This window comes from Cervus canadensis, chromosome 31 (genome assembly GCF_019320065.1).
Source record: "Cervus canadensis isolate Bull #8, Minnesota chromosome 31, ASM1932006v1, whole genome shotgun sequence".
Taxonomy (NCBI): domain Eukaryota; kingdom Metazoa; phylum Chordata; class Mammalia; order Artiodactyla; family Cervidae; genus Cervus; species Cervus canadensis.
The window spans coordinates 7,701,758-7,718,464 of record NC_057416.1 but is presented as its reverse complement, the minus strand read 5'-3'; the positions used below and the strand labels follow the sequence as shown (position 1 = coordinate 7,718,464).

Here is a 16,707-nt window from a genome sequence, read left to right as displayed (position 1 = left end):
GTGTCTGAGTGAATAGAGTTAAGATATATACATACATAGCATTGGCAATACATGCACCCACAGTTAGTAGATATTCTATTCAGTAGTGGGATTGTGAAAGCATACACTTATTCTTATTTGTTCATTATGCTTAGTTTGCCCTAATGAGTATTTGATATATATTTAACAAAAAGTTAAATGTGACTTTTTTTGTTACATATTAAAAGCTTCTGAAAAGTGTTTAGAAACAGTATAGGTATTAATCACACATAACACCACAACTGTGCTCCTAAAATAAATGTATGTTAAATCATTTTTATTATTTTCTGGTACTGTTCCAAGTGCTTGAGCACTTAGATACATTTTTTAGCAACAGAAATAGTCCGTATCTAGTTTGTACCTTTCTGAAGCTTGGATCTTACATGGCAGGTTCTCCTCCAGAGGGCTAGGCCTGTATTTCACTTTGATAACAAATGAATCCCAGGAAGACTCACAGCCTGACCTATAAGATGCACCAAAATCCAAGGGCAGCTTTAATTGTGAGATGCTGCCTATGGAGAGAATACTGTAAGTGATCATTAAGCATGTTTCTGGCTATGGGTTTTCAAAAGAGCAGACCAGCCTGGTGAGGAGAAAACAGGTCAGAAATGAAGACAACGTTCCTGTCTCACACTCACAGACCCGCAGCCCCACACAGGATCCCATTTCTCTGACACAGTCATCCATCCTCCTGAGCAGTTTAGGTCAGGAGAGCATTTCTGTAACTTGTGTTAAACTCTGAAAGGGAATACAGTTGATTTTAGGTTGCTCACTTCATATTCAAACAGCTGATCTGCCAATGACCTTGAATTGCTACATCAAATAGTATCTGAGGTTGCAGAAACTGGAAAGAAACAAGGACCACGCTGCTCCTCATCCGTACGCTGAGGCGCACCCCTGCCAGGGATGGTCCCATGTCGTTGAGCTTGACAAAACAGCTGTGCTTGCTGAGAACTTCAGCGAACACCTACAGATAGCCTTTCACTGGGAAATGATTCCCCTTATCAGTCTGGTGGAGAAGACAGGATGAAAACCTCCCTCTCATTCTACAGAAATAAATCTGCACCTCACACCAGAGAATCAATAACATATGAATGTTTTCAACTATCTCACATGGATCCCATTGCGTCCTTCTCTGTTCAAAGCAAAGGATTTTCAATCACATCAATCAATCTACTACCACAACAATGCAGCCTGCTCCTACATGAACTAGGAGGTTATGTGATGTTATCAATTCCAGACTAAGAAAAACCATGAAGGGACAGCGCTCTCCAAGGACAGCAGCTGCTGACAATGAGAGAACACGTGAAAGGAAAAGCAACTAGGTAAACTCTGAAGTACTCGAAACAAGCAAAAGATGAGATACAATAAATAACAATCACGTAGTCATATTATCTATGACCACTAGTCATCTTCACGGGGTCCAACAGCAGAACTTTTTTTTTTTTTTTTACTTAACCTTTAATTTTTTTATTTTATTTTATTTTTTTATTTTTTCATTTATTTTTATTAGTTGGAGGCCAACCATTTCACAACATTGCAGTGGGTTTTGTCATACATTGACATGAATCAGCCATGGAGTTACATGTATTTCCCACCCCGATCCCCCCTCCCAGCTCCCTCTCCACCGGATTCCTCTGGGTCTTCCCAGTGCGGTGAAAACTGTTTAAAATCTAAAAGAAAAATTTAAAACGGTTTAAAGTTTACAGTCTGCGATAGCTTAGGCTAAACTCCAAGAAGACAAAATTGACAGACATTTTACTCCATAGGACTTTTCATATTTTTTGCAAAAATCAGATTGATGACTACATACATTTCAACACCTTTACCACTAAGTCAATCTGTAAGTTAGCAACTAATTTCCATAAGCACTGTAAAACAGCAGAGAGCCTGTTACTTCTGTGGAAAGTTTTTGAAACATACAGGTCAGTTTCCATTTCTGTACAAGCCTTTGGAGAAAGAAGAGAGAAAAATATACAAATCTGGAGAGACATTCCAATCAAACTAGGAGGTGCCATAAAGAAAATGATGGCACTAATGCAATAAACATTTGGTAAAAACAAGAGTGGAAGAGGGCACCACAGAGCTTCTGGAGATGAGCGAAACAGAGAGGCCTTGTTCTAACAACCTTTGGGAGACCTTGCCTGACTGTCTTTTTTTTTTTTAAATAAATAAATTGACTAGCTCTCCAAGTAATGATGACATCACACTTTATTCTTCTACTCGATGCTTTCCATGATAATTTCAAAAATTTCAATTTCTTGTAGTAGAGCTCTCTTAAAAATGGAGCACTTTCTCCATGATTAAATGTGACAAGCGGCAAACTGCAAGAAAAGGCTTATGCAGATCTTTAAAGACAGAGCGGTCAGATGTATTGTACAGGTTTATCTTACCGTAAAGCTTTTGGCCCAAAGTACATGAAGAGCTCCTTCCCCAAAGTTTCCACACCACTGTAAACATGTCCATTAAACAGTCTCAAGAAATCCTGACTGGAATTTTTATTATTATTCAGTGCAGCAGCCTAGGGGAAAATACACACGTGTAAACACACAAACTTGAAATAAAAATCATAATTTAAATTTTAACATTTTTATATTACTCTATGCTCAGGTGCATCCCAATGAGAAGAATCATCTCAAATAAGTTGAGTAATGTAAATAGCTGTTTACATACATTTTGTTAAATTACTAGGCAGTTATTTAAAAAGAGAGAGGCCTAAAGAAAAAAAAAAAAAGTGGGGAAAAAAAGTCATTGGCACAGAGTCAAAATGAATTTCTCCCAGGACTATACTGCTCTGTGCACGAAAAAAAGAAAGCACAGGAAATGACATGAATGTTTTAAAGTTAAAAACTAGGGCACAGAGTCTTCCATTTCCAAAGTACAGTCAAGGTCCTTGGAAGAGCATTCAGATAAAAACATCTAAACGTGGTAAAGAATAAACTAGGTAAAGAATATAGGCAAATAATATATTTTGGTAAAAAAATAAATTTTGACCTGTGATGATGAACTCATAAACCAGTAAGGAAGGAAAAGAGGGCAAAAGCCAAGTAAAAGTGAGAGAGAACCCCAAAGGTAAGGAGCCAGATTTTATCAGAAAGGCATTTACTGGACATTAAGACATGAGACCTCCGGTTTTCATGGCTCTGTGGGACATAGAGGGTCACAGGCAGACGAGGAGTCCCCCTGGGGAGGGGACTCTGGCCGCAGGGCTGCTCCTCTCCTGCTCCCCAAGTGTAATGTTCAGAATAAAGGAAAAAGAAACCCAGTACACCTTCCCCCATCAGCATGGAAAACCAAACAACATATTGGTAGAATTACAACATATATACTGAACATTATAAAAAAGACCAAGGTAATTACAGACGTAAAATATCAGGACTCCTGTGGGTGAAGGGAAGGAATGCATTGAGTTTACATATACCTGAGAAGCCATGCCAACTAACCATTTTCTTTTTCAAAGAAATAAATTGACTAGCCTTTGAAGTAAAAATCATAATGACAGAGAAAATGATGACAGAGATAAACCTTTTTTCTGAAGCTGAGCATTATGCATGCTGTGATTATAAAATTATAAAACAGTTTAGTTACTGTCTATGAGCAAAAGGAGACAGTATGCCACTAGAGAAGAGTGGAGAAATAACTCCAGAAACAATGAAGAGATAGAGCCAAAGCGGTAACAACACCCAGTTGTGGATGTGATTGGTGATGGAAGTAAAGCCTGATGCTGTAAAGAACAATACTGCATAGGAACCTAGAATGTTAGCTCCATGAATCAAGGTAAATGGAAGTGATCAAATAGAAGATGGCAAGCATAAACCTGGACATTTTAGGAATCAGTTACCTAAAACGGAATTGAATGGGTGAATTTAATTCAGATGACCAGTATATCTACTATGGTAGGCAAGAATCCCTCAGAAGAAACAGTAGCCCCCATAGTCAACAAAAGAATCCAAAATGCAGTACTTGAGTGCAATCTCAAAAAACAACAAAACGATCTGCTTGTTTTCCAAGGCAAACCATTCAATAACACAGTAATCCAAGTCTATACCCCAACCAGTAATGCTGAAGAAGCTGAAGTTGAACGGTTCTATGCTGATTGACAAAACCTTCTAGAACTAACACCAAAAAAAGATGCCCTTTTCATTATAGGGGACTGGAATGCAAAAGTAAAACGTTAAGAGATACCTGGAGTAACAGGCAAATTTGGCCTTGGAGTACAAAATGAAGCAGGGCAAAGGCTAATAGAGTTTTGCCAAGAGAACTCAATGGTCATAGCAAACACCCTCTTCCAACAAAACAAGAGACAGCTCTACACATGGACATCACCAGATGGTCAATACCAAAATCAGACTGAGTATATGCTTTGCAGCCAAAGATGGAGAAGCTCTATACAGTCAGTAAAAATAAGACTGGGAGCTGACTGTGGCTCAGTTCATGAACTCCTTATTGGCAAATTCAGACTTAAATTGAAGAAAGTAGGGGAAACCACTAGACCATTCAGATATGACCTAAATCAAAACCCTTACGATTATACAGTGCAAGTGACAAATAGATTCAAGAGATTAGATCTGATAGAGTGCCTAAAAAACTATGGACAGAGGTTCATGACATTGCAGGGCAGGGATCAAGACCATACCCAAGAAAAAGAAATGAAAAAAGGCAAAATGGTTGACTGAGGAGGCCTTACACATATCTGAAAAAAGAAGAGAAGCTAAAGGCAAAGGAGCAAAGGAAAGAAACACCCATCTGAATGCAGAGTTCCAAAGAATAGCAAGGAGAGATAAGAAAGCCTTGTATGTGATCAATGCAAAGAAACAGAGGAAAACAATAGAATGGGAAAGACTAGAGATCTTTTCAAGAAAATTAGAGACACCAAGGGAACACTTGATGCAAAGATGGGCACAATAAAGGACAGAAACAGTATGGACCTAACAGAAGCAGAAGATATTAAGCAAAGGTAGCAAGAATACACAGAAGAACTATACAAGAAAGATCTTAATGACCTATATAACCACAATGGTGTGATCACTCACCTAGAGCCAGACATCCTGGAGTCTCACATCAAGTGGCCCTTAGGAAGCATCACTATAAACAAAGCTAGCGGAGGTGATGGAATTCCAGCTGAGCTATTTCAAGTCCTAAAAGATGATGTTGTTAAAATGCTGCACTCAATATGCCTGCAAATTTGGAAAACTCAGCAGTGGCCACAGGACTGGAAAAGGTCAGTTTTCATTCCAGTCCCAAAGAAAGGCAATGCCAAAGAATGCTCAAGCTACCCCACAATTGCACTCATCTCACACGCTAACAAAGTAATGCTCAAAATTCTCCATGCCAGGCTTCAGCAATACGTGAACCGTGAACTTCCAGATGTTCAAACTTCCTTAGAAAAGGAAGAAAAACCAGAGATTAAATTGCCTGCTAACATCCTTTGGATCACAGAGAAAGCAAGAGAGTTCCAGAAAAACATATACTTCTGCTTCATTGACTATGCCAAAGCCTCTGACTGTGTGGATCACGAGAAACTGTGGAACTTCTTAAAGAAATGGGAATACCAGACCACTTTACCTGCCTCCTGAGAAATCTGTAATAGGTCAAGAAACAACAGTTAGATTGGGACATGGAACAATGGACTGGTTCCAAATTGGGAAAGGAGTACGTCAAAGCTGTATATTGTCACCCTGCTTATTTAACTTCCATGGAGAGTACATCATGCAAAATGCTGGGCTGGATGAAGTACAAGCTGGAATCAAGACTGCAGGAGAAATATCAATAACCTCAGATATGCAGATGATACCACTCTAGTGGCAGAAAGCAACTGAAGAGCCTCTTGATGAAAGTCAAAAAGGAGAGTGAAAAAGCTAGCTTAAAACTCAATATTCAAAAAACAAAGATCATGGCATCAGGTTTCATCACTTCATGGCAAATATATGGGCAAACAGTGGAAACAGTTACAGACTTTATTATCTTGGGCTCCAAAATCACTGCAGATGGTAACTGCAGCAATGAAATTAAAAGATGCCTGCTCCTTGGAAGAAAAGTTATGAGCAACCTAGACAGCATATTAAAAAGCAGAGACATTACTTTGCAACAAAGGTCATCTAGTCAAACCTATGGTTTTTCCAGTAGTCATGTATGGATGTGAGAGCTGGACCAAAAAGAAAGCTGAGCACTGAAGAATTGGCGCTTTTAAACTGTGGTGTTTGAGAAGACTCTTGAGAATCCCCTGGACTGCAAGGAGATCCAACCAGTCCATCCTAAAGGAAATCAGTCCTAAATATTCATTGGAAGGACTGATGCCGAAGCTGAAACTCCAATACTTTGACCACCTGATGGGAAGAACTGACTCATGTGAAAAGACCCTGATGCTGGGAAAGATTGAAGGCAGGAGGAGAAGGGGACTACAGGATGAGATGGTTGGATGGCATCACCAACTCAGTGGTCATGAGTCTGAACAAGCTCCAGGAGTTGGTGATGGACCAGGAGGCCTGGGGTGCTGCCTTCCATGGGATCGCAAAGAGCTGGATGAACTCTAGCACCAGTCAGCGGTTATCAAGCACTGGCACAGCAAGCCTGAGTACTCAGTGAGGGAAAACCATTCTTCCACATTTGCCATATTTTTATAAATGAATCTGTTAGAACCCTAAACTGAGAAGCACCAAGAATTTGATGCTTTTCTACTGAACAAGACTTTTTGCTGTCTCTTGCATACACTTCAAACCAAGTGTAGATTAAGATAGCAGTTTTGAGGTGGGTTTCCATGACAACCAATTAGTAGTTAAAAATTCTCATAAATTAGCCCAGAGACTTTGAAGATGATGATTAATAGAGCAGATATAGATCAGTTTTGAATAACCTATGCTTCAACATAGACTAGGTTTTATATTTTTTAGGATTTTGGCCATAACGTCTTATGATCTTTTAAACCTTCATTTTCTAAATTAATGGTTCGGGGGCCTGTGTTTCTGTTACTCTAGAGCCAATAGCCTCTTATCCCTCCAAGTATTCTTTACTAGCAACTCGTTTTCACTGTGTCCTCTGACTTCTATTAGGGTTCCCAGTGAAGGCCGGGTGGGTATCTGGCCCCATTTCACACGCACAGCCCTGGACACCACAGCAGCATCCCCCACCTCTTGGTTAGGAGAAAATGTGCTATGACTGCCACCCCAGTGTTTGTATTTTCCTTTAAGCTTTACAAGTTAAATCTAAAACCCACTGTCTATCCAATATGCAGGAAAAGGTCACCATGCCAACCCGCACACCCCCACCCTGCCCTGAGCCTAGGACACGTCCTTTCCGGGACATACAGAACCTCCCAGCCTGTGCCTGACTCCCTGTGAGGGAGGCTCTCCCTGTCCCTGGTGGAGTGCGCTTCCCTCTGTTTCCCTAAGCACCCGTGTGCACCGTGACCCCAGTGTTCAGACCTCCTTTTCTCTCCTTGATCTGGCTTTACCAAGTTCTGTAATGGCTCCTGGCAGAGACGGAGAAGATAACCTTGAAAAAGACAGCGGTGTCACCATATCTAATAATAGTAAATGGGTCCCTAATGTCTCCCAGGAAGTCTGCTCACAGCACTAAATTAACCATTTTGCAAGAACTTAACACCACGTAGTTTAAAATTCTCAGTCAACAGCTACCATAGTTCATGCCACTCACTTGGCTGTGTCCACGACTTTGACATCCTCTAAGGATAAAGATGGCAGGTGGCATCTGGACACACACTCTCCACATAAAAAATGTACCATTTAGGGCTGCTGAACTGGATTCATTCATTTTAGAAAAGCTTATTGACTTTCTACTGTGTGTGAGGCCTTGCTAGGCCTTATTCTAGACATCTGAAAACCAAACCAGATCATTTTCTGGGGAAGTTTCCCTCCCTGTAAGGATAACTGCTCACTGTTCAATGACTAGACTGGGCCATCTAAAACTGCCCCATTATCAAAACACCCAGATGTAATTCAACAGTAACACATCATTGGGTTTTCTTACAATTGGCTAAACAAAATTTGTGAGTACAATTCGTATCAAAAATTTTTGTGCCACTTATTCTTAAACCACTGTAACATCCATTTCAGAAGGTATAAATTAACAAAAACCATAAAACTCTGGGGTGGGGGGGCGGGGGGAGTATGGGTTCTTAATGAAAACCTTCCTTTTTCTTGCTCCAAGTTAAATGCCAGAGTTCCGAAAAATGTCTATTAGGAAGAAATCTAAACCTAGCTTATTCTGATTTTTATCCTAGATTTTCCCTGGAAAATTTCTAACTCTGTGCTAAATACTCCTATTAGTTCCTGCAGTCCTGAAGAAGTTTGGTTCCATGTGTAGCTAATGGAGAGCACAGCTGAAATGCCCTCTAGACCAAGATGGAGGGGCAGGTTAAAAAAAGAGATTTTCCATACAGTATTAATCTGTTAAGACACCACAGGCTGTCTTGGGGTATGTATCTATGTGCTGTCCAACTACTGCCAACCATCAGAGGTTTTAGGAAGTCTAATGAATGTGACCATGGGAAATGTCTCTCCAGCCAAAGGAGGATTCAGCAGAAGGCCCTCCCAAATGTTAGGGTTCCTGGACCACTTATTAACAAGACAAAGAGGAGTATGTGCCCTTAGAACTAAATTGCTTGTACATAGGAGGATGAGTCAAAAAACACAAATGCCAATATACTTAAAATGCATGACACCAGTAAGTCTCTTCACACAGCTGTCCACGAGAAGTGAACCATGGTGTCCTGATGGACAGAGCCACAAAGAACCAGAAGCTAAATCTTCACATGTGTGCTGGTTTTGTACTCTAGTCTCTATAATCAAAAATAACACAGAATAGGACCTCAAACACAGAATGTGGAAAGGGATGATATTAAAGTCTCTACAAATACTGAAAAAAGATGTTTTGGGCCTGATGAAGGTGAAGGTGACTATGACAATACAGATGTCAGCAGGGGGCAGGTGGGGAAGGATCACAGGTGGCGAGGCTGGAGCTGTGGAAACACGCAGATTTGACACCATCCGATGACTTCTGTGGCACAGCCTGCTCCAGCTACAGATGCCGTGAGCCCTTGGCTCAACTGTGTCAGAGTTAGTTTTTTAATACTTGATGAGGTGCTTGGGAATTAAAAAGACATGTTAGCACAGCCTCCTCCTTGCTCACACACAGAATTTGTCACTTGCTGTACACTCCAGTACACTCACTGGGACTAGAATTTCCCTGCCTGGGAAACAGAATCATCTTGAGGCTTTCTACCTGCCAAACCCAGCACAGGGCTTTTTACAACCACTGTGCTGGCACTTACCAACTGAACAAGTGTCTGTGACTCGTGTTTCTCCCTTATTCGTCTGTGAGTTCCTTGTGGACAGCAACTATGGTGTTTCCTTATCCCTGGGCACTTCACAGGATGCCTGAAGCTCAGGAAACATCTGTGGGATGAACCAGATCCCTCCCTCCTGCCCTTTCGGTATTCCCCACCCATCATCCCCATCTTGCTATACCTTTCCCAAGGTTTCTTGGCAAAAACTTCTGCTCCACCAACTGTTTTAGCTCCTTTGAGAATTATTAACATCCTAGTCTCTTATTTTCTAATTATCTGCAAAGAAATGAGGCTTAAATATAGGAGTACCAAGTTCTCCTGACTACCAAAAGCTAGATGGATGTAAAATATTATAGTTAATTATAATTTCCCATTAAGTAAAAAGAACTTTACAGGAAGGTTTAGGATTTCAGCAACCAGTCCCAGCTCGCCCTGGTTTTTACTTAAGATGTTTCAGTTCAGTTCAGTTCAGTTCAGTCGCGTCCAACTCTTCGCGACCCCATGAATCGCAGCACGCCAGGCCTCCCTGTCCATCACCAACTCCCGGAGTTTACTCAAACTCACGCCCATCGAGTCGGTGATGCCATCTAGCCATCTCATCCTCTGTTGTCCCCTTCTCCTCCTGCCCCCAATCCCTCCCAGCATCAGGGTCCTTTCCAATGAGTCAACTCTTCACATGAGGTGGCCAAAGTATTGGAGTTTCAGCTTCAGCATCAGTCCTTCCAATAAACACCCAGGACTGATCTCCTTTTACTTAGCATTTAAATGGCTGCTTTAAAAACATCTATCTAATACCTTATTTGGGTTTTGAGGGAGACGATACATAAAGATCTTTTATCCAACTGTCTATCATTTGGGCACTTGACCCAAATCACCTGATCCCCAGTACACTATCATTTCTAAAATAATCTGCTCTAGAGGATATAAAATAAAAATAAAATAAAAATTTAAAATTTCAAAATAAAAATTTCAACTTATAATTGACCATCTCAAGCACCTGAATACATTTTTAACTGCCTTTTTCTTTTAAAACACCATTTGAGGGAGAAATTCTTATGTACCAGTGATGGTATGTTCCATTTATTTTGAGAGCTCTTATGTACAAACAGGGCAAGGTTTTTGCAATAAACCCAAGAATTACAAGAGATTCACTTGTCCTACTGCAGAACCTGGGGTTATCACCTCTTCATGCAAGATTCAGCAGCCCATGCAAAATCAAAAATTAATTTCCACAAGCCTATTATTTTTTCTGTAACTATACACAATTGTCCAACATATACCTGACTTTCTCATTTTGACCCTTATAAACTTGTTACTATATTATCTGAACATTTCATTCTTTTTTTCCCCCTGAAATAAGAGAAGAAAATCTCCTTTGCCACAATTTTAAGTATGATTGAGAAGGGTTCACCTTCCCATTTTCAAGTGGCTTAATAATAGGAAATCATCAAAACAACATATATCTTTGGAGACAGCATGTGATTTATTGTGCTGATTACCATTTATCCTGCCTATCCATGGGCGCACAAGGAAGATGAACTTTTCAGAAGAGAATAAGACTTTTCCACAGATAAATGGTTCAACTCTAGCACAGTTACATATTTCCCCTAGAGAGGAAAAATATACCTTATTTACAGTGACAGTCTCTCCTTTTTGCCCCCCACATAATTTTTATCCCGAATACAACAATACTTTTAGTAATCACAAGCCACTTATCTATCAATTTAAACCATCAAAAAAACCTAATTTTAAAATGGTCTCTAAGCCCCCCAAAAGAGGTCTTTACATAAAAACCTGTTCTACAATTTTGTAAGGGCAGAGGCTGTAAGCACTTACTCAGAGGCTAAATATTTTATACACAATATGATTACACCAAAAGATCACACCCCTTTATAAAGTCATCATCAGATAGGTCTGGTGAGAAAGTCCTGATCTGGGAGAAAAAGGAACAAACAATTACCAGGACATTTACTGCAGCTCAGACAGTAAAGAATCTGCCTGCAATGCAGGAGACCCGGGTTCGATCCCTGGGTCGGGAAGATCCCTGGAGAAGGGAATGGCAATGCATTCCAGTACTCCTGCCTGGAGAATCCCATGGATGGAGGAGCCTGGCAGGCTACAGTCCATGGAGTCACAAAGAGTCGGACACAACTGAGTGACTAACACTACCACTACTTCTTACTTTGCTAGGCACTAAGCTAAGAGTTTTATGTGTCCTATAATCTGATTCTGACCAAACAGGCAAAGATGTGAGTATAAGCAATGAAGGAGCTGGAATTCAAAAATCAAGATGATCAGATGTTTTTTCTACATCATCCCCAACACTTTAGGGTTCACTAAAAGCTCCAATGGCTGTGGAGAATCATCTCCCTGAGTTTCCTTAACTGTTCTCTGTTCACTCTTGCTCCATGACTCCATGTAATGCTGAATGCTGGTAGTAATGATCCTGAGTCATTAAGATGAAACCATTACCCAGATCCATGGAAGAATGTAAGCAAATACTATTATGCATGTTCTATACAAGTTAAAAAACCTCTTTTTAGATTTAAACGAATAAGCTTCATTCAGCTAGAAAATGAATCTTTGTGGATTAGCTCATTCCTTCATATAATGGCAATAAAATGAATTATGATTTCCACTTCCTCCACTATAAACAGAAAGGAGGGAGGAAAACTTTTATTATATGGCTTCATTATTTTCTTGTAATAGAAATTTCCATTTAACATGCATAACAAAATACACACTCATAGAGAAAGATTCCAAATTGAATTTATTTTTAAATCTTTCATCAAAACTATTTTTGCACTATTTAAAACTTTGCTCCTCTCCATCTATTCAAATGTTTACTAAATAACTCTGAGACACTGCGAAGGGCATATCAAGATGAGTAAGAATAACTAGCATACTACGTACATATGTCAAATCTTAAGGAGAGGGAGAGTAGCCAGAGGATCATGTTTCAAATGAAATGAATGCTTATAAACTGTTTCATATTCTGTTTTGTGAAAGGAAACTGAAAACATATGCAGATTACACACCAATTTCACCAAAATATTGTATCCACCCAACAATTAAAATCGAAGGATTGACTCTTCACAGCTCATTAAGCAGACATGTTCATTTATATTCCAGTGTTGTTTCTTACCATAAGGTTCCAAAAGCTCCAGCAGTTTTATGCGATGTGCTTACAGAGTTGCCTAATTTTATGCTGACAAGACAGTGGATCAAAACTCAGAAGTAATATAGTGCATGCACAACTAGAAAATGCTGGGCTTATCTATGGCTAGGCTTTCTTCTTCAAAATGGGAGTCACTTGTCACAAGGAGACATGCCTTAGAACATGTTCTCCATGAACTTCAAACTTGAGCCAAGAGGAGGACTACAGGCCACAGTAACTGATTCATTACAACAGTAGTTACACAGGTGAGGTTCTTTTTTTTGATACAATGATTATCTGGAGTTTAAATCATTTATTTTAAATGCCCAATTTATTTATTTAACTCTCCTTTGTACTTTTTCATGTTTATTGCAATATAAAGAAGATCATATGCAGTTATTATTTTTCAACTGCTGCCTCGTGAAAACTAATGATTTCAAGCCAGTAGCAGAAACCTTTAAATAGCTTTAATGCTCAGGCACAAAGGTCTAGGAAACATGGGATCACCTATTAAAGTAGTGATTATGCCAAAGATCTGTGACAACCTACCACATTTTGATGAAATTTACTATAGGGCCTCCCTGGTGGTTCAGTCGGTAAAGAATCTGCCCACAGTGTGGGGGACCTGGGTTCAATCCCTAGGTCGGGAAGATCTCCTGGAGAAGGGAATGGCAACCCACTCTAGTATTCTTGCCTGGAGAATTCCATGGACAGAGGAAACTGGCGGGATCTCAAAAGAGTCAGACATGATTGAGCAACTAACACTATGGATTCAATGCCCCTCTAAAATGCAAAGATCCTTCATGTTTACAAAGATTATTATTTCTTTAGAACAAGGGTCCATGAAATGAAGCTATGGCAAAATATTTAGAATATTCCCAGTGATAAAGGGATTATTAATTCCATACTGATTTTCATCATATCGATTTTCAAAGCCAGTTCCCATAGAACCAGATTCTTGATTCCAAATCCTAAAGACCTATTCCAACTTTTAATACCTTTTTATGTCAAAGTATTAAATATAGTAATGCTGAGGGATTGCTTCCAAGTGATATTATTAATTGTTCATCCACTGATGAAGCATCCATGCTTTGTGGAAGCATGGATTCCATTTCATGCTAATGGAAGCCATTAGCATTACCAAAGTAGGTAAGCCAACTGGTTAAACTGAACAAAAGTAGAAATGGTGGCAGATACAGCCAAAAACTTAAGGTCTCACTTCTCTGATTAATAAGTAGTCACCACTATATGCTGAGCAGTATGGTATTCTTGCCAAAATGAATTAGCATTTTCCTACTGAACCTTTTATAACTGAGGGGAACTATGGTTAAAAGTGTCAGGCTTTGGAGTTTGAAAGAAGGGAGATTAAACCTGGTTCACCCCTTCCTAGTCATGTGATACTGGGCAAATTAATTACTTAAACTCACTTCGAGCTTCACATTCCTTATCTGTAGAATCAGGTTAATCCTTTATCATAGGGCTATTATTTTTTATAATGAAATGAAATATAACAGTTCTTCAAAAGCACTTTATGCCTTGGAACTGAAGATAATCATAAATGGAAAGGAAATGTTCATGCTGGTCCTAAAGACCAATGAGGTAATGTCTATTTAAAACATTAAATGGGATTCTCAAGGAAGTAAGTTTATCTGACCCATCTTGTATCCTTGGGAGCTAGTAATAGCTTAAAACTTAATACAGAATATATTATTGTTTAATGATGTAAATTATGATATCCGTAACATATTCATGCCATATCCATTACCACACCCTATTCCCTTTACTTCCAAAATAGCAATTCTGTTCCCTTCTCTTCATTTCTGTCACCAGCCCCCTCTTCTGTGCTCCAGGCAGCCTTCTCGGATTCCTGCAATCCTCACCTGAGAAGGCAGCATGTGTCCTGGCTTTCTGCCAGTCTTATGATTTTCCTTTGCAAGGAGAATGATTTTTCAAAGTGTCACTGGATCTTAACACCCTTCAAAGACCCCCATTATTACAGAATGAGTAGAGTCCCTACAAAGTTCTGCAAAGATTCCCAGGATCTGACTTCGACCAGCAATCTCAATTTTGTCTTATTTCAAACCACTTTCCCTGTATCTCATCATCCCCTTTCCAGCCACACCAGATTTCTTTCAATCTCTCTTCCTTTGCTATTGCCTGCAGTGTTCCGCCTGCCAACCTTCAGTTCAGATCTAGGTATCTCCTCACCCTTCACACCTCAGCTTAATTGTTACTGTCTCAGCAAAGCCATCCCTGAACTTCCTGTAAGTTCTCATGGAACCATGCATCTTTACTTTAGAGAATTTATCAACTTGTATTTCTTTCTGTTCTTACCTAATGAATGTCTATGTATCTTCCCAACTAAAGAATAGCCCCCACAAAGGGGAAGTGTTAAGTTTCTGTTACCCAGGTTCCTTGAGTATTCAAAATTCTGTTGAATGAGTGATTTTTCTAAACATTAATACTCTTAAAAGACTACTCAGGATTCATCTCTGTGGTATCCTGAAGTGATTTTGAAAGAAACACTATAATAAAAGAACAGGTTCAGTGTACTAACTGACATATAGTCAAAATAAATAAAACACAAGGGCAGTTGGAAGGAGATGCAAAAATTATTCTCTGTTCAAGTTTGAAAATGTATTTACTGACTGAGAACTTCATTTCTTTCAAGTTGTAAGCATATGTTAATTTCATAGCAAGCAACTTTTTCTTCCAGGACCAAAGGCTATGATGAAGCTTTGCAGGAGAAATTGAAGTACAGCGCAATAATGCATGAATTCATGAAATACAATCATTCATACATCTGAAGGGCTTTTAAGGCACGAGGTTTAATCATAATATTTTCAGTACAAGTTCTAAGTTCTTACCAAATGAAAATCACACCATCTGCAATGCATGTATGAGTGGCAAGAAGCTGTGCTACAACTTCCTTTAAAAAGAAATAAATTCACTTAAGGGAACCAAAATGGTTCTGCCCCTTCATTAGATGACAATATTGAGTTGAGTGGACAGAGTGGTGCTAAATCTTCTGTGTGAAATTTTAGGATTATGTATTAGTTGTAATACATTTTCAGTTGCAGAATATTAGGCAGGCGAGAAGCTAGAATTTTATCCTACAAACTTACTGTCTTTAAAATGTGAAAAACAAACAAATTAAAAAAAACAGGTTGCAGACATCTGATAATATTAACAGCAGATACTATCTGATATATTAACAGCAGAAAATGCGGCTATGGACAGAAAGAAACCATCTCTTGCTGGGTTGTAAAGAAGCTAAGCAAGGTGGCATGGAATAAAACACCTTCCATCACGTCCCACCTGGGCATCTCCAAGGCGGCCTTAACTCAGCGGTCCAGCAACCAACTCTCAACCGCGCAGGCGCACTAGTAGGGCATTCTCCCTCAGGCGAGGTCAAGGTACGTGTTAGGAAAGACCAGGACCCAGGAAGCCTTGAGAAGGAAACGGCAACCCACTCCAGTATTCTTGCCTGGGGACTCCCCTGGACAGGGGAACCTGGTGGGCTGCCGTCCACGGGGTCGCACTGAGTCGGACACGACTGAAGTGACTTAGCAGCAGCAGCAGGAAGCCTTGTCCAGAGCTAAGGCACTTTGGACCCTGGAAACCCGATGGGCTTTTTGTTCTGTCTCCCATGCTGATCCCCTAGTGAGACACGGACGCTGCTCACCTGTGAGGAGCCCACAGGCCCGGAGGCGGCTGGCGACGAGCCGGACCCCCCCAGGCCCTGCAGCTCGCGGCCCCGCACGTCAGTCACCGCCTGGCCCGGGCGCACGCGCGCCCGAATCTTCTCTCCATTTAGAGTACAACCCGGGCCTTCCACCATCGCCTGGGCCCGCGCTGCGCCCCACTAAGCTGCAAAGCCAGCCGAGAAACCTGCCGCGTAACTTCACCTCAGCGCAGGCACTTAGCGCCTCCGAGAAGTTCAAATCTCGCGCGCTCCTGGCCCCGCCCCCCACCCCTTTGCGGGCCGGCTTCTCGGCGCAGGCGCAGTGGCCCAGCCTCCGGGCCCGGATGCCGGGCTGCAATAGAAAGGAGTGAATTGCTGCTCACTCACCACCCTCCCCTGGGGGCTGAACTGTATATCCTCAGAAGTTCCAATTTTGTTTGCTTTGAGGTTTTGCCCTTGTCCTTGAGCTGCACGGTACGCGCACCTTTTGTGACCTGATCCTCTTATTCTTCCCCAAGTCCGAGGTGGCCTGGCAGGCCTCAG

The 16,707-nt window shown here is 40.6% G+C and overlaps 1 protein-coding gene across 1 annotated transcript in view; it reads right to left on the bottom strand.

Moving 5' to 3' along the window:
• The window catches only part of NEIL3 (nei like DNA glycosylase 3), a 43,568-nt gene extending 27,153 nt beyond the window's left edge, over positions 1-16,415 (bottom strand). Inside the window, exons 1-2 of the mRNA XM_043454562.1 lie at positions 16,165-16,415; positions 2,412-2,539 (exon numbers count right to left, since the gene is read on the bottom strand). Coding sequence (XP_043310497.1) covers positions 2,412-2,539; positions 16,165-16,320 — 284 coding nt within the window. The 5' untranslated portion in view covers positions 16,321-16,415. The remainder of the gene's footprint in view (positions 1-2,411; positions 2,540-16,164) is intronic.
• Positions 16,416-16,707: the final 292 nt, after the last annotated feature.